The sequence below is a fragment of the Echeneis naucrates genome, chromosome 8 (assembly GCF_900963305.1).
Source record: "Echeneis naucrates chromosome 8, fEcheNa1.1, whole genome shotgun sequence".
NCBI lineage: Eukaryota > Metazoa > Chordata > Actinopteri > Carangiformes > Echeneidae > Echeneis > Echeneis naucrates.
The window spans coordinates 816,725-831,172 of NC_042518.1; the positions used below are offsets into that span (position 1 = coordinate 816,725).

The 14,448-nt window shown below is 45.0% G+C and overlaps 1 protein-coding gene across 2 annotated transcripts; it reads right to left on the bottom strand.

Moving 5' to 3' along the window:
• Nucleotides 1-1,623: 1,623 nt before the first annotated feature.
• LOC115047915 (ras-related protein Rab-40C) lies at nucleotides 1,624-14,238 on the bottom strand. Of its 2 annotated transcripts, none has more exons than XM_029509139.1 (6): nucleotides 12,996-14,238; nucleotides 7,817-7,877; nucleotides 5,735-5,795; nucleotides 5,581-5,656; nucleotides 4,408-4,575; nucleotides 1,624-4,298 (listed from the first exon to the last, which is right to left on the bottom strand). In XM_029509139.1, exons 1-6 carry the CDS (start codon nucleotides 13,135-13,137, stop codon nucleotides 4,024-4,026), a joined length of 783 nt encoding a protein of 260 aa, XP_029364999.1. In that variant the 5' UTR covers nucleotides 13,138-14,238; the 3' UTR covers nucleotides 1,624-4,023. The 2 variants fall into 2 exon arrangements, with proteins under 2 accessions (XP_029364999.1, XP_029364998.1); XM_029509138.1 differs by having other exon boundaries at nucleotides 4,408-4,630; nucleotides 5,579-5,656.
• Between the last annotated feature and the right edge of the window lie 210 nt (nucleotides 14,239-14,448).

The window sequence follows — 14,448 nt, forward strand, 5'->3', positions numbered from 1 at the left end:
CGTTTCCGGGTCACGGGGCGTTCTGGCGCCAATCCCAGCCAACGTTCCGGGCGAGGGGCGGGGTCAACTCCGTCATCACCAGGGAGGTGGTTGTTGTTGTTGATGTTGTTGTTTTTTGTTGTTGATGTTGTTGATGTTTTTGTTGTTGATGATGTTTTTTGTTGTTGATGTTGTTGATGTTGATGATGTTATTGTTGTTTTTTGTTGTTGATGTTGATGTTGTTGTTTTTGTTGTTGTTGATGTTGTTTTTTGTTGTTGATGTTGCTGTTGTTTTTGTTGTTGATGTTGTTGATGTTTTTGTTGTTGTTGATGTTGTTTTTTGTTGTTGATGTTGCTGTTGTTTTTGTTGTTGATGTTGTTGATGTTTTTGTTGTTGTTGATGTTGTTTTTTGTTGTTGATGTTGCTGTTGTTTTTGTTGTTGATGTTGTTGATGTTTTTGTTGTTGTTGATGTTGTTTTTTGTTGTTGATGTTGTTGATGTTTTTGTTGATGTTGATGTTTTGTTGATGTTTTTATGTTGTTGTTGTTTTTTGTTGTTGATGTTGATGTTTTTTTGTTGTTGTTGATGTTGTTGATGTTGATGTGGATGATGTTATTGTTGTTTTTTGTTGTTGATGTTGATGATGTTTTTGTTGTTGTTGTTGATGTTTTTTGTTGTTGTTGATGTTGATGTTTTGTTGATGTTTTTTTGTTGTTGTTTTTTGTTGCTGATGTTGATGATTTTGTTGTTGTTGATGTTTTTTTGTTGTTGTTGATGTTGATGATGTTATTGTTGTTTTTTGTTGTTGATGTTGATGTTTTTGTTGTTGTTGATGTTGTTTTTTGTTGTTGATGTTGTTTTTGTTGTTGATGTTGTTGATGTTTTTGTTGTTGTTGATGTTGTTTTTTGTTGTTGATGTTGTTGATGTTGTTGATGTTTTTGTTGTTGTTGATGTTGTGGAAGACACCAGTGTGAAATTGTAATGAATCATTTCCCACTTTTCAGAATAAAAGCGACATTTGTACCACAGACTGTCTGTTAATCCTTCGTTTCACCTTCTGACCACCAGGGGGCGACTCTACCTGTAGACAGGAGTCAGACTGTACTGGAGTCTATGGGAAAATGTCCCTCCTCCCTGATGAGTTTATGGTCTCAGTCTTCAGAACAACATGATGTTCATTTTTTAGATGATGCTCCATTCAGAGGGAAACAGAGCAGGAAGGAGGGGAGGGGCTACAGACTGTACCATCCAATCAGGAGAGAGAACAGAGCAGGTCAGCTCCACTTTCTCCCCTGAAGATGGATGATGGATTGAGAATTTACCAACTGCAAACTGCAGAACTCCACAGAGGGTCGAGAGTAAAAACATGAGTTGTATCAGAGTCTCCTCTGGTTGAAATGTGTGAGTCTGATTTTCAGTCAGTGCTGATGATGTGTTGTTTTGTGTGTTCCTGTAGATGGCAGTCTTCCCACAGCATCCAGCAGCCTCTGCGCTCCAAGATGATGTAAGAACCATTTGTGTTGATAAAATAACTCATGCCCACACTGTGATGTTGAGCTCATGTAATGATGTGTTATGTGTTGCTGATGTTTTGGTTGTTGCATATTTATAAAATCTAAATAATCAGCAGAGACGTTGTGAGTCCAACATTCAACAGTTTTATTGTGAAAAAGTCTCTCTTCATACCCTGAAACTGTACAATCAATAATTTAAAAAAAAGAAAAATGTTCAGCTTAGTGTTTGAAGAAATTGTCTCACACACACACATACATGCATACGCGCGCACACACACACACACACACACACACTCAGATCACTCAGCAGCTTTTTGCCAAAAAACAAGAAAAGTGTTTTAGAGGTGTTTTTTTTTTAACTCATCATCATCACGACAGAATGCTCCTTTACACAAACATGACCTCATCAGGCGACATCAGAGGGCAGCCCTGAGGGGTCCTGATCAATCTCCCATCATCCTCAGCAAACAATTCCATAATTAAAAAACAAGAACACTGACAGAGGAAGACGTGGAAACAAACCCTGGAGGAAAAGGGTTGTGTTGTGACGTAACACAACAGAGCTGGATGTACAACACAAACAATCAATATCAAAGCGGGATTAAAAATCTTGGCAACAAGCTGGAGTTCAGTTTCCTCATCGGCTTGTTTATGTCTGTGTGTTTATAAATCTGCTTCTTGGCCTCATCAGGACCAAAACCACAATCCGGTCTGTCTCTCCTGTTTAAACTAACATCATCATCCAAAACACGTAGCGCTTCGTTATGTGTCTGTGGTGTTACAGCTGTTGGTTTCTATTTAAACTGGCTTTTTAAATCAGTTCTGGTTTGACACCTTCTCTGGGTCCTTTTCCATCATTGTCTTGTGTTCTGTATTCAGAAACTGAGCCTCTCTCAGTGTTTTACCTGAAATTTGTTATATGTTGATTGAATCACTCAGAAAACAATCAACCAATCAGAGGAAAGGATCAGATCTTCTCCTCTGATTGGCTGACTGAGCTGTTGGTCCAGAGCAAGGAGCTGCAAAGCTACGCTGAGATATCTGATATCTCTAAACTCTTCAGATAAAACACCAGAGGAGTTAAACTTCAGAACAGAAATATAAAATATGGACCATTGTTGACTAAATAAAACCAGCTCCACAAAATGGCTGCCTGAAACATGCTGGATCAGTCCAACGCAGTGACCAACACCTGAAGCTTCTGACCTGAGCAGGGAATCGAACAGAAAACAGCAGGACAAGCAGCACGATGGGGAAGTCCTCCAGAGAGCTATGAAAAGAGCATGTATTATTCAGCAGCTATGAATCATGGGACAGCGTGTGGAGGTGGCGGAGCAGATCAGAGTGAGGGGGGGTTGATCCATCAAAGTGTTTCCTTTCAGCTCATACAGTTTAAATCCAATAAATTAGATAAAGCAGCAACGTCGGAGAAGCTGCAAACATTTTTCTTCAAATCAGCCAGTTTATAAAATTGTTCATTTGTCTCAATTATTAAACGAATCAGACGTCGGATCTTCTGTGTCCTTATAAAGCCAATTGGACTGTTGTTTTCGTGAATGTGACCGGCGTGACTTCATAAACAAAGAGCCATCTCTACCTGGATCCAGACTACAACTCCCAGAAGCCACTGCTTTAAAAATACCACCAGTTTCCCACCAAGGGGAATAAAGAAGATTGTACCTGCAGCAACTTCACGACCCAAAAACCAAGATGGCCGCGTCCGTCCTGTTGGAGCCACAGACAGGAAGTGACTGACTCTGATTTATGACTTCATTTTGTTCTAGTTTTACTCTTTACAGCTCCGTCTGGCATCAAGTTAAAAATTAATTGATAAAAGATGTCTATGCTGCTTTTAAAATGTAGTAAATGGTATCCATGGCAACAAGCACCAGCAGATCCCTGCTGGAGTAAATCACAGACCTGAACCTGCAGCCCGGGCTCTTAGGCTGGACCGAGACTCTAACAAGTTTGGGCCTGAAGCTGAAAAGGAACCGTCACTCAACTTGCCGCCAAGATTTGACTTCAGCAAGAGCTGGAAGAGCTGCAGATAAACGCGGATCAACGAAGGACTGATATTAGTGTTTGGTGATCTGTAGCTTATTGGTCAGTAGAAAAGAGGTGTGGACAGAAACAGGAGAGTTTAAAACCAGACAGAAAAGTGGAGCTTTGTTGAGGTGATGTCAGAGACGCATCATGTAGAGTAACTAAATATGAGCGGTGAGGGATTCTGTACATGTAGCTGACGCTCCAGCAGACTGCAGTGAATCATATTAGAGGATATGGTGAGACTCAGAGGCCAGGAAGTCTGCGGTCGTTCTCCTCTGACATCCTGAGGCGTCATTCGAGCTGGAAGCTACGTCACACCGGTCTCAGCGAGGCGGGAGGTAGCACTCCTTCATCCCTTCGTCCGTCATCTCTGCTCTTCAGCTCTTCAGGTTCAGGGATTTGCTAACTACATCCTGTACACGTGTCTCCCGATCCCTGTCCTACGCCGTCCTTTCCTGCCCCTCCCTGCAGGAGGCTGCAGTTAGGAGATTTTACAGTTGTTGCGGGTGCAGTTCTGTGGGGGGCTCTGAGGCGGACGGATGGATTTGGAGCGTTTCAGGCTGTTGCCTTTGGATCCTCCAGCCGGGTTAGCCAGCGAGTAGGAGCGTCCGTGCATCATGACGGCGTTCATGCCGTTGGCCATGGAGAAGGACTTGAGGTGGGACTTGATGGCGACAGGCAGCGGGAGCTTGTCGATGAGGTGGACCGGCGTGCAGGACACGATGGCTCTGCAGCAGAGATCCTGGAGGCTGAAGACTGGGGGGGCAGAAAGGAGGTGAAGAGAGCATCACAGCCACATTCAGGTTTTTCTGTTGTTATTCTGTCAACACAGCGAACTCAGACTGACACTGACACTGACACTCACCTCTGTTGGGCCTCCAGAACTTCTCCATGCCATGTCTCATCAGGACGATCCTCGACAGCTCCGTGAAGGACTCGATGACGTTGAAGTTGCACAGAGGACTCACCTCGAAGAAGGTCATGCCATTCTTCTCAGCGTACGCTCTCGCCTGCTCGGTGGGAACTTGCCGTTTGAAGGCCAGATGCAGCCGGTTGCCGACCAGGATTCGAGGTACTCCTGGTGCATGCTGGGAAAGAAGACACAAAGCACACCACAGGACTGAGCTACTTTGTTGGTATTTAAATCAAAAACTTTTCATCTCTGCAGCTTTAATATCCTGAAACAAACTGACACTGAGATGGTTTTTAAAACCGCAAATATTCTTATTTATATCTAATCTGAACTGGAGAAGTTAAAATAAAACCCTTAAATGTGTCAGAGAGAAACATTACAGTCATACAAAGTGAGCAGCGGAAGCCTGTTATTAATTCAACACCATGTGTCTGCTCCACCCTGACTCATGTCCTCCTCCTCCGGTCGGGGAGTAAAACAGTGACGACGTCAGAGGCCTCGCTGCACCAGGCTTCAAACATGTGAGGAAAAGTTTTTTTTTTTTTTAACAAAGCGGTCACACAGATGGTGACAAAGTGGTTTAATTTCTCTTCATATTAAACAATCACACATCACATCCACAGCGTGATGAACACAAAGACCAGCAGTGTTGTTTCTGTGTGTGTCAGTCTGGAGTCATTTCCTGTTTTCATCGGACATTACGCCGTAGGAAATGTAAAGAGAAGTCAGACTGTATTGAAGTCTATGGGAAAAAGCCCCGTCCTTCTCCCTGATTTATTAGCTCAGCAAAAAAAGATGGCTGACGTCATGGTGGGTCATCTGCCTGTCTGTCTGTCCGTCCTCTCACACTGATGGAGGTTCCCTCCAGCTTGTGACCAACAACTGTAGGTCTGAGGAGGTGGAGCAGGAAACACCAAAACACATTCCACTGGACAGAAATACACACAGAGACACACAACAAACGGACATCCTCTGTGTTTCAGCAGGAAGGAGACACACACAGGTTGTCTTAAGTGATTCACTTCGCTCCTGTTTTCCTTCTGTCCCGACAGAGACTGTCAGAGCTCCAGGATGAAGAGAATCTGTCTATCTGGACAGACCTGTGTGAATGCAGATTCCTCACCTCGTCGATCTCCCTGATCCACCTGTCGATGCCGTCAAACGACCAGCGGTTAGTGATGTCGTACACCAGCAGGATCCCCTGAACACAAAAACAATCAGCTGTGAACTTCAGGGTCGGACGTTTCTGAACGTTAAGAAACAGCGGCTTCAGACTCACCTGAGCGCCGCGGGAATAAGAGCGAAAGATGGTGCAGAACCTGCCCTGTCCTGAGGTGTCCCTGTGGGCGGGCAGAGAATGGCGTCAGTCAGCTCACGTTTCTATAGTAACCAGGATATTCAGCACAATGGCCGTAGAGGTTTCACGTTTCAGCCTCCAGAACCGAACGCTGGACTGACTTTCACCCAACAATCACTGAACCAGCAGCTCTGCAGGTCGACTCAGGGCATCGGTCTATACAAAATGATTTCAGCTTTCACAGCTTTGACAGATGAGGGATCAAAGCGGAGGGTTTAAATAATGAAGCTGTGAACTTTGTGAACAGCTTTCTAAAATAGATCTTCACTGTTTCGCTCCTTCATGATTCTTTCAGAAGCTATTTTTGGTGGAGAGTTAAGAGGAAATATGATTATTTCAAAATGACATGTTTTTCCAATCTGAAAAGGAAAAGCAAAGACTGGTGACAGCTGAGAGCAGCTCAGACAGCGGGAGGCTTCATGTTGTCAGACATGAAGATCCCTGCTGAGGAAACCTTTTATGGAGTCAGATGATGCTCGCTGGTCTGAAAACCGACAGGCTGATTTCTGTTTTTCAGAAGTCTGATGAGAGCTTTGTGAATTAATGCTGATCATTTCTGTGTCATCATCTGGTAAAGACCCAATCCTTAAATAAGATCTACAGCATGAGGCCTGCTGCGATCCAGAAGTCAGTCGAGAGCTCCTTACAGCCTCACGGTTTGCTTCAGACTACATCAGCCCGTGGATATCAGCCCGTCAGCATGCAGCATCGTTTCGGGACTATTTTCAGCGGTGGATGAATCCACACATGTTGTTTTAGAGACTATTTGAGGCAGCAGGACTGTGTGAGAGTCCGAGCCAAATAAAGTCCAGTGAGTGTTTTGGTGGTGATACAGAAACATGTGTGTGACTCACTGATATGTTTTTAATAGATTCTGCTCAGAGGAGTCAGATATCAGCTGTAGATGCAAACAGAGCGTGTGAGTCGGAGACATTTCTCTCTGGCGGACACATCTAGTTATTTTAGTTTTTATGTTCTTCAGTTTCTCTGCTTTGTCTCCACAGGCAGAGACTGAGAGGAGTCCAAGTCATGAGGCAGAAATGGAAAGGAAGCTGAGGACAAGTAGAAGGGAAAGAGTGTGAGAAAGAGGAAAAAAATGAGATTCAGACGTGAGGAGAGGAGGAAAGACTGAGGCAGCACAAATAAAGACAGTCCAGCCTTTAAAGCGGTCTCTCCACGGGGACGAGGCGTTGCTTCTCCCCCGAGGAGCTGAATTCCTTGGCCTACTTCCACCAAACAGGCCTCGCCTCACGCTGCAGTGTCTTAACTGACAATTACACACATCTGCTGCATCTTTACTGATGCACAAGTGTTTGTGATGTATTTTAAATGTGCACGCTGACGTACATCGACGTCACAAGGAATGTATTCACCTCACAGATCAGTTTGGGCGGTGCGATTTATTACTAGAAATGAAACAGTTGATGTTTTCATCGGTTTATTATATAATCCTTCCTGCTGTGAGTTTGGTTCCATATATGAGCCTCACTCAAATGTGATGAATATTAATTCAGCTGTACAACAAGCAGTATTTTCCTTTTTTATTCTGTGTCATGTTGTTCCAGCTCTTCACTCTGATGTCGACTCACAAATGTGGAGCGGCTCAATGGAACAGAAATATTCTAGATGTATTATGCATCATTTTATTCCCGCTCACATATCTGACATTGACTTTGGAAACTTAAAGTAAAGAATTCAAAATGAACTGTTCTGAGTTTGAACGAGGTTTGGTCGAGACAGCATCAAGTACCTGAGTGACACCGTACTGTGACGTCACCGCTCAGTGCGCGAGCTGCTGTTTTCAAGCTGTCAGCCATCTTGGTCTGAATCTGTTCCCCTCTAAATGGAGCATCATTTAAAAATGAACATCATGCTGTATTAAACACTCTTTAGGAAAACATTTACTGCACTGATAAATCAGGTGTGAAGATGTGGGAGGTCTGGAGCGCAGCGCTCGTTCGTACAACATGACAGGTTACTCATTCAGCGGCGACATGTGCTCACCAAAGCTCCAGCTTCACTCTCCTCCCGTCCAGAAGGATGGTGGTGGTTTTATAGTCGATGCCTGGACAGAGAGGACAGAGACAGAGGAAGACATTAGACAGATGGACGCATCAGGAAGGTCAACATCAATCAAGGTTATAACTCAGCAGAAAGAGACAAGCTGCTGCTCCATCTTCAAACACAAGACTAAATCAAAGTGACATTTAGGAGGGGCGGAGCTTTAAAATGTGACAGCAGCGTTTTTAAATGCTGGTTGGACGTTTCAGTTAGGACCAGACACCAGGTGGACCTGACCTGCTCTCTACTGTCTCCTGATTGGCTGTTACAGTCTGTTAGTCACACAGTAGTCCCGCCCCCTAACCCCTCCCCTTTCCCTCTAAATGGAACTTTATTTTAGAAAATGAAAATGAACTCATCAGGGAGGAGGGACATTTTCCCATAGACTTCAGTACAGTCTGACTTTCTTAATCTCTGATTCCAGCTTCATATCCAGCCTGATCAGCAACACGCCAACATGTTCATGATAGCTGATGATCAGCAGACACATTAAAACGAAAAGATTGTGTCAGCACTTCAGCCGGTTAACGGATCGTCTCAGCACCAACTAACCGGTCCGACTGCTCCACGTCTGGACACGTTCTCTGAGGTTGGTTTCCCACCAACAGTTTTTTAAGGGACAGAAAACGAGCCACGCCCCGTTTTACTGTCATTTCCCGACTGCTCAGCTGACGGTTAGTTGATTCATTCAACAGATAATTGATCACTAACAGCGTCAGACCGCAGGAGGAATTGTTCAGATTTTTCAAAATGAAAACTTTTTGAAGAAAAAGGGATGAAATAACAGAAAAGTCTTGATGTGGCTCTCCAAAGGTGAACTGTACTGTTTCTGGTTTGACGTTAACATTCACAGATTGATTGGTGGATTGAAAAATACTTGTGTGTGGGACCTGTCAGGACTGAGACTAAAAACACAGACTGATGTGAAAACAACCTGACAAGAACACGGAAACGCAGCAGAAGACCAAAGAACAGCGTCCCATCAGTCTTTGGCAGCCGTTAGCAGCTGCTGGCTAACAACATTAGCTAAATCTTCCAATTTTCCTGGCAACATAAAACCGCTGCTGAGCTAAAGTGCTGAGCTCAGGCCGGCCTAATTGAAATGGGGCTTCGTACCAAGTGCTTCCTTCCTTCTGGTTTCTGCACTCACTCAGACTTCCCAGATAATCAATAGCTGCTCTGATTTCTGAGCTGAAAAGTGCTGCTTCTATTCTGGGAGGCTGCTGACGGCTTTTGTTCTGCGGCCGCGCTCAAAGTGTGAGACAATCAGCTTTTGTTGGGCCGAGCCGGCGAGGTGCTGATTGAAACTCTCTGGTGAAATTACAGATGATGTTTTTGAAGGCCAAAGAAGCAGAGTGAACCTGGGGTGAGGGGGCGGAGCTAAAATCCTCCATCCAGGCGTGTGTAATTACCTCTGATTAGCACACTTCCATAAAATCAGACCTGACAGGTATGAGTTTATCGTTTTAAATATTGTCTTTTATTTGGCAGAAGCAGAAAAAACTGATGGTGATTTTTTACATTTACAAAATCTGAAGATTATTGAAAAAGGATGTTTTCTGTGGATGTATCGCTCCGAGGCCAGGTTTAATAAAACCGGAAAAAAGAAAGATCTGTGCATCCTTCAGGAGGATTCGACCTGGTTCAGTCTTTGTTTTCAGGTTGGGGGTATCTCTGAGCTGGCCTGCCTCCAGCGATAGCTGCTGTCGATGGATATGTCGCTGTGAAAGCAGCCACAGACACACAATGGGCCTGGTGCCTGGTGGACCGCTGGGGAATATTCCATTGTTGGTGAGCGCCGAGTGAAAAAGAGATTTAAGAGGCTCACTTGTCTGCAGCTGCACTCTAAAAGAGCCTTTTTTTGAGCTGCTTTTGCATTTTAATTGGCTCCGCGTCATCTAATGGCTGCCGTCAACCGACCGTGAAATTTAAAACCTTATCGCAGTGGAACGGTAATCTGGAAATCATCTAGATCCCCCAACACAACAGAGCCGCCCCTCAGCTGTGAGTGTGGTTGGTTTCATTAAATCATCTCTCATTCAAATTAATTGATGAGACATAGAATCCAGAGAATGATGTTTCAATAAAGTCTTTACAGTCTGCTGTGTAATGAGGTCTGGTCACATGACTCTGAAGACAAAAACATGGCAGACGTTCGGTCTCTAATGACATCAAGGAGCGACGCCACAGGTTGTGAAAAGGAGTGTGATTGTACTGAAGTCTAAGGGAAGATGTTCCTACTCCTGTCATTCTTTAGCTCAGTAAACATTCTGCGGTTCACATTTGATGCAACCTATGAAGACTGTCTGTTTAATCACTGCTGCTGCTACAACAGCATGCTCATGTTGAACAGAAAGTAAAATAAAGAAAATGTGAAAGAATCATTTGAATGATTTGTTAATTACTACTCTTCTCTGTAGGAAACTGATTTCTGATGGATAAACAAACAGACCCCCGCTGTAGAAATGCATCAGACCACTCGCGGCCAATCGTAGCCGGAGTTTTCCTGTCCTGATTCTGTCCTCTTAAAATATTTATCTTGCTTGCGAGTGTTCTCCATCTCTCTGCGCTGACCGTTGTTTTCCAGAGGGATGGAAATCAATATCAGAGCTTCTGTCTGCACAAACATGGCAGCAGAAACGTTCTCGGCCACATTCAGCTCTGCTCGCTCATATTTAATGAAGCCATTTGAAAGCTTTTGATCCGGCTCGCATCAATTAGGACGGCTTTCTGTTTCAAAAGCTCTTCAGAAGCTGGCCTCCATCATAACGCCAGATCGAACTCTAAACCAGGAGAGGCTTCCATCTCGTCAGTAAAAGGCTGTCATACTTAAAACCGTAACAATTATGTCCTGACATTATTGTGCATGGCAAAATAACAGATCAAAGTAGTTGTTCGTTGTATTTTTCTGGAATGACACTGTAGTGCTCCGAATAGGAAACAAATCACAGCTCCAGGACCAGGATTAACATTCAGTGAGGCAACAGTGCTGCCCCACTGGTCAAGCTTCTGACAGATCAGTAAATGTGACAATTTCACGAGCCCAACAAAAACATCCACAGCACCCGGAGCACAAACGCACTGCTCTCACTTTCATTAAAAAAGCAGCAGCACGGGAACGTCAGCACTATTAAGGGGTGATTAAAATGGCTGCTGGTAAATTTTCAGTCCATTGACTAATTAATATCCCGACTCCAACTTCATCACACGACTGTATGAAGCACCTTGTAAATTTTCAGGAAGTGCAATCACAGCCAAAGACAATCAGCGTAGACCGATACAGGCTCATTACTTATTCAGGATGATGAACCGGCTGCAATCAAACAGCCTGGCCTTCGGTGAACGGGGATGATGGAGGGTCGTCACGCTGCTGCCACATGCCAGCAGGCAGCATCCCCCCTATGGCATCAGATAAGCACTGATGAAAAAGAGTCCCTCTGCTGACTGATGCATTTTTCATGAACGCTTGCTGTTGCTGCTAAAGGCAGGAGAAGATAATCTTCATCTGAGATCTTAAGTGGATGCTCAGGGGATGATCTACCGCAGAATTTCTACTGCGGACAGTTTGCCGTGGCGATGCGGCTCACGTACAAATTTTACCTTAAAGAAATCAGATGATATTCTGAAATCTGTGATTTAAAGTGAAGAAGAAGAAACTCTAATTAGGCAGTATGCTTGTGACGGATGGACTCTCCTCCTCTCTCTCCTGCTGTGCACCTCATTACTGTTTCACTGTCTCTATTGGCTTCATGCGAGCGTTTCCACAGATACAGGCGTCACCATCTGTGAGTATAGAGGGAGTAATCCTGTTATTAAAACATGCAAACCTTTGTGCTTGCGTGTTCAGGCCATTCAGATTATTTACATTTCAGCGGACTGATTCCCAGAGCATACTGTAGCGTCTTCCTGTCTTTAGTTTTCATTGGTCTCACTTTGCTCCAGCACATTTGTGAAAAACAAACCCCAACCCTTTCCCAAGTTGAGGTAATCCATCACAGTGAAGATTGCGGCTTGCACAACATCCCAACAACAAAGTAACTCGGACAACAAACATTACGTTCAGTGCGGTGAAGTGTTTCCCATATGGGGAGTTAATCTAGGCCACATTTATTATTACTTCCTTTTCTTTGGCAGCTTTAACCGCATTCTCCTAATTATTTGAAGAAGCATGTGTGTCTACAACACAGCTACAAGTGACGACAAAACCACAAAACCAGTAATAATATACAGCTGTATAAAAAGGACACGTGAGGAAGGGGACTCCCGTATCAGTGCATGTAAAGTCGTGCACCAGGTTTGACCGGCGTACATTCAGTCCGAAGATGTGAGCACAAATCTTCGCCAGCTGTTGTGTGTACATGTCGTGTGGCAGACAGATATGCAAATTAAGAATTTCCTCTCATTATTTTACCCCCTCTAATCTTTCTGCTTCTGCTTCTGCTTCGGCTTCTCTTTGAAATCCGTGGGAGTGTTGGGAGTGTTGCAAGTGTGTGTGTGTGTATGCGCGCACACACAGACGGCTTGGTGCAGCAGTTGGCTGTGCTCAGATAGTAGCTGTGAGCCTCGGAGCAGCAGCAGTGAGACAGCCAGGTGATGTGAGGGAAGGATCATCTGACTGGGCACGGCTCCATCAGCCTTCCCCTCTGACAGATCATCTAATTCTGTCTGAAATTTAAATCTGACAGAATAGTTGCAGCTGAAATTTTTTCTTTAGACAACAGCAGAGGGAAAGGATGTTGATAATCACGAGACGACCAGCACATTCATGTAGGTCTGAAGCCTTTTGTTTAGCTGCTGGTCTCTCAGGTCATGAACAGCATTGTTAACTAAGTGACTGATGATCTATGTTAAAAACAATGCACATACAACGATTGCAGTCTGACTCACTTCCATAAGAATGCTTTGTGTTATTGTATTTGTGCGTTAGTGTATGTGAATGTGTTTTTCCATAGACACTGAAGAAAGGTCTTTGTGCATTCTCCTCGGTCCACACTGTAAAATACTGCTTGTATTTTCACGACATTTGTGCTGAGCAAGCATGACACAATCTGAGAAGCTCGTCACAGATTGCAGGCCAAACTCAGCCAGCAGGTTCCAATCAGCTGAGACAGGAGTGACTCACCGCTGCTGTAAGCGTACGGGGACTCGGCTGATCCGTCCTGCAGGCTGTCCAGGATCTCTCCTTTGCCCACATCGCTGTCTCCAACCAGGAGGAACTTCAGCAGGTAGTCATAGCTCTTCACCGGGCTTCCCTGGCTGCCCATGATGTCTCACATCTGAGCCCAGTCCGGACCGGGGCTGAAGATGACCGACTGTGGACTGACTGTGACCAGCGGACCCCTTTAAGCGTGCTGTCCCTCTGATGTGAACAAAAACCAAGGAGGGGTCCGCTATGCCATGAACTTAACTTGGAAGTCTTTATTCTTCCTCTGGACTCTAAGTCTTCCAAACTGTGTGCCAAGCGGTTAAGTTTTAGACTGAAACCACACCACAGTCTCACAGGAATGCCCTGCTTGAATAACAAAGTGGCTGCCAAAAGTCTGCTTCAGAAAACCAGCACATCCTCTCTGCTGAAGTTAAAGACAAGAAGCCTGTTAGTTCTCTCTAAGGTGGTGCTCACTGCAGAAAATTCACTTTCCCTGACCGAAACAGATGCACAACCAAAAGCTTTTAATTTAGTGAGATTAAAATCCATTAAAATCTTAAAAACACAGATGATCAAGGTGCAACTCCAGCAGGGAAGAACATGATCATTTTCTGCTTTATGCTAGATTTAGCCACTTTCACAATAAGAGACACCCACTGGCATTTGTATTTTAGCATGCAGCAGAATAAACACTAAAATCTGTCTGGTGTTGGTGTGTTTTTGTTCCTGCTGACTGGAAGCTCTCTGCCAAAGTTAGCAGGGGACAACAAGCTAGCACCACCGGGAGCTAACAGCTAACGTCACTAAAAAGACGTAAATCTGTAATTCTTACAAAAACAAAAACACGTTTCTCCACAGACAGACACGCGTTGTCGTGTTTCTCTTTGTAACAACACACAACAGAATTAAAACACACTTGGTGTTTGGCAGCAGGCTAACTAATGCTAATGCTAACTAAGCTAGCGCAGCCCGTCGCCGAACTTCAGCGGCCGTCTGAGCGGTCTGAGGCCGCCTGCCTCCCTCCGCTCCGGGACACAGATTCCTGCAACTTCACGGCGTTACATCCAGAAAACTCCGAGCTCGGCGGCGGCTTTAAGCGGCTCTAGGTCCAGTCCAGATCCCGGTGAGTGTGCTCGGAAACCTCCGCCGGGGGTTCTTCCATCTTTCTCCGTGATACGGAACCATCCCGCCGGCTGCTCCTCCTCTGCCGACACTGACGGCCCCTGAGGCGGCCGCTGACAGATCCGAGCCCCGCTGTCCGCGCCCCGCCCCCTCTTCGACGCGATTGGACGCCTGCTCCGCGGGTGACGCAGACAAACGGCGTTGATTGGCTGCGCGACACGTCCGTCAAAGTCTGCTGTCAACAACAAGCAGCTGGTGGAAACCGAACCGGGAGGAAACAAAGGTGGGTCACCTGACCGGAAACCGA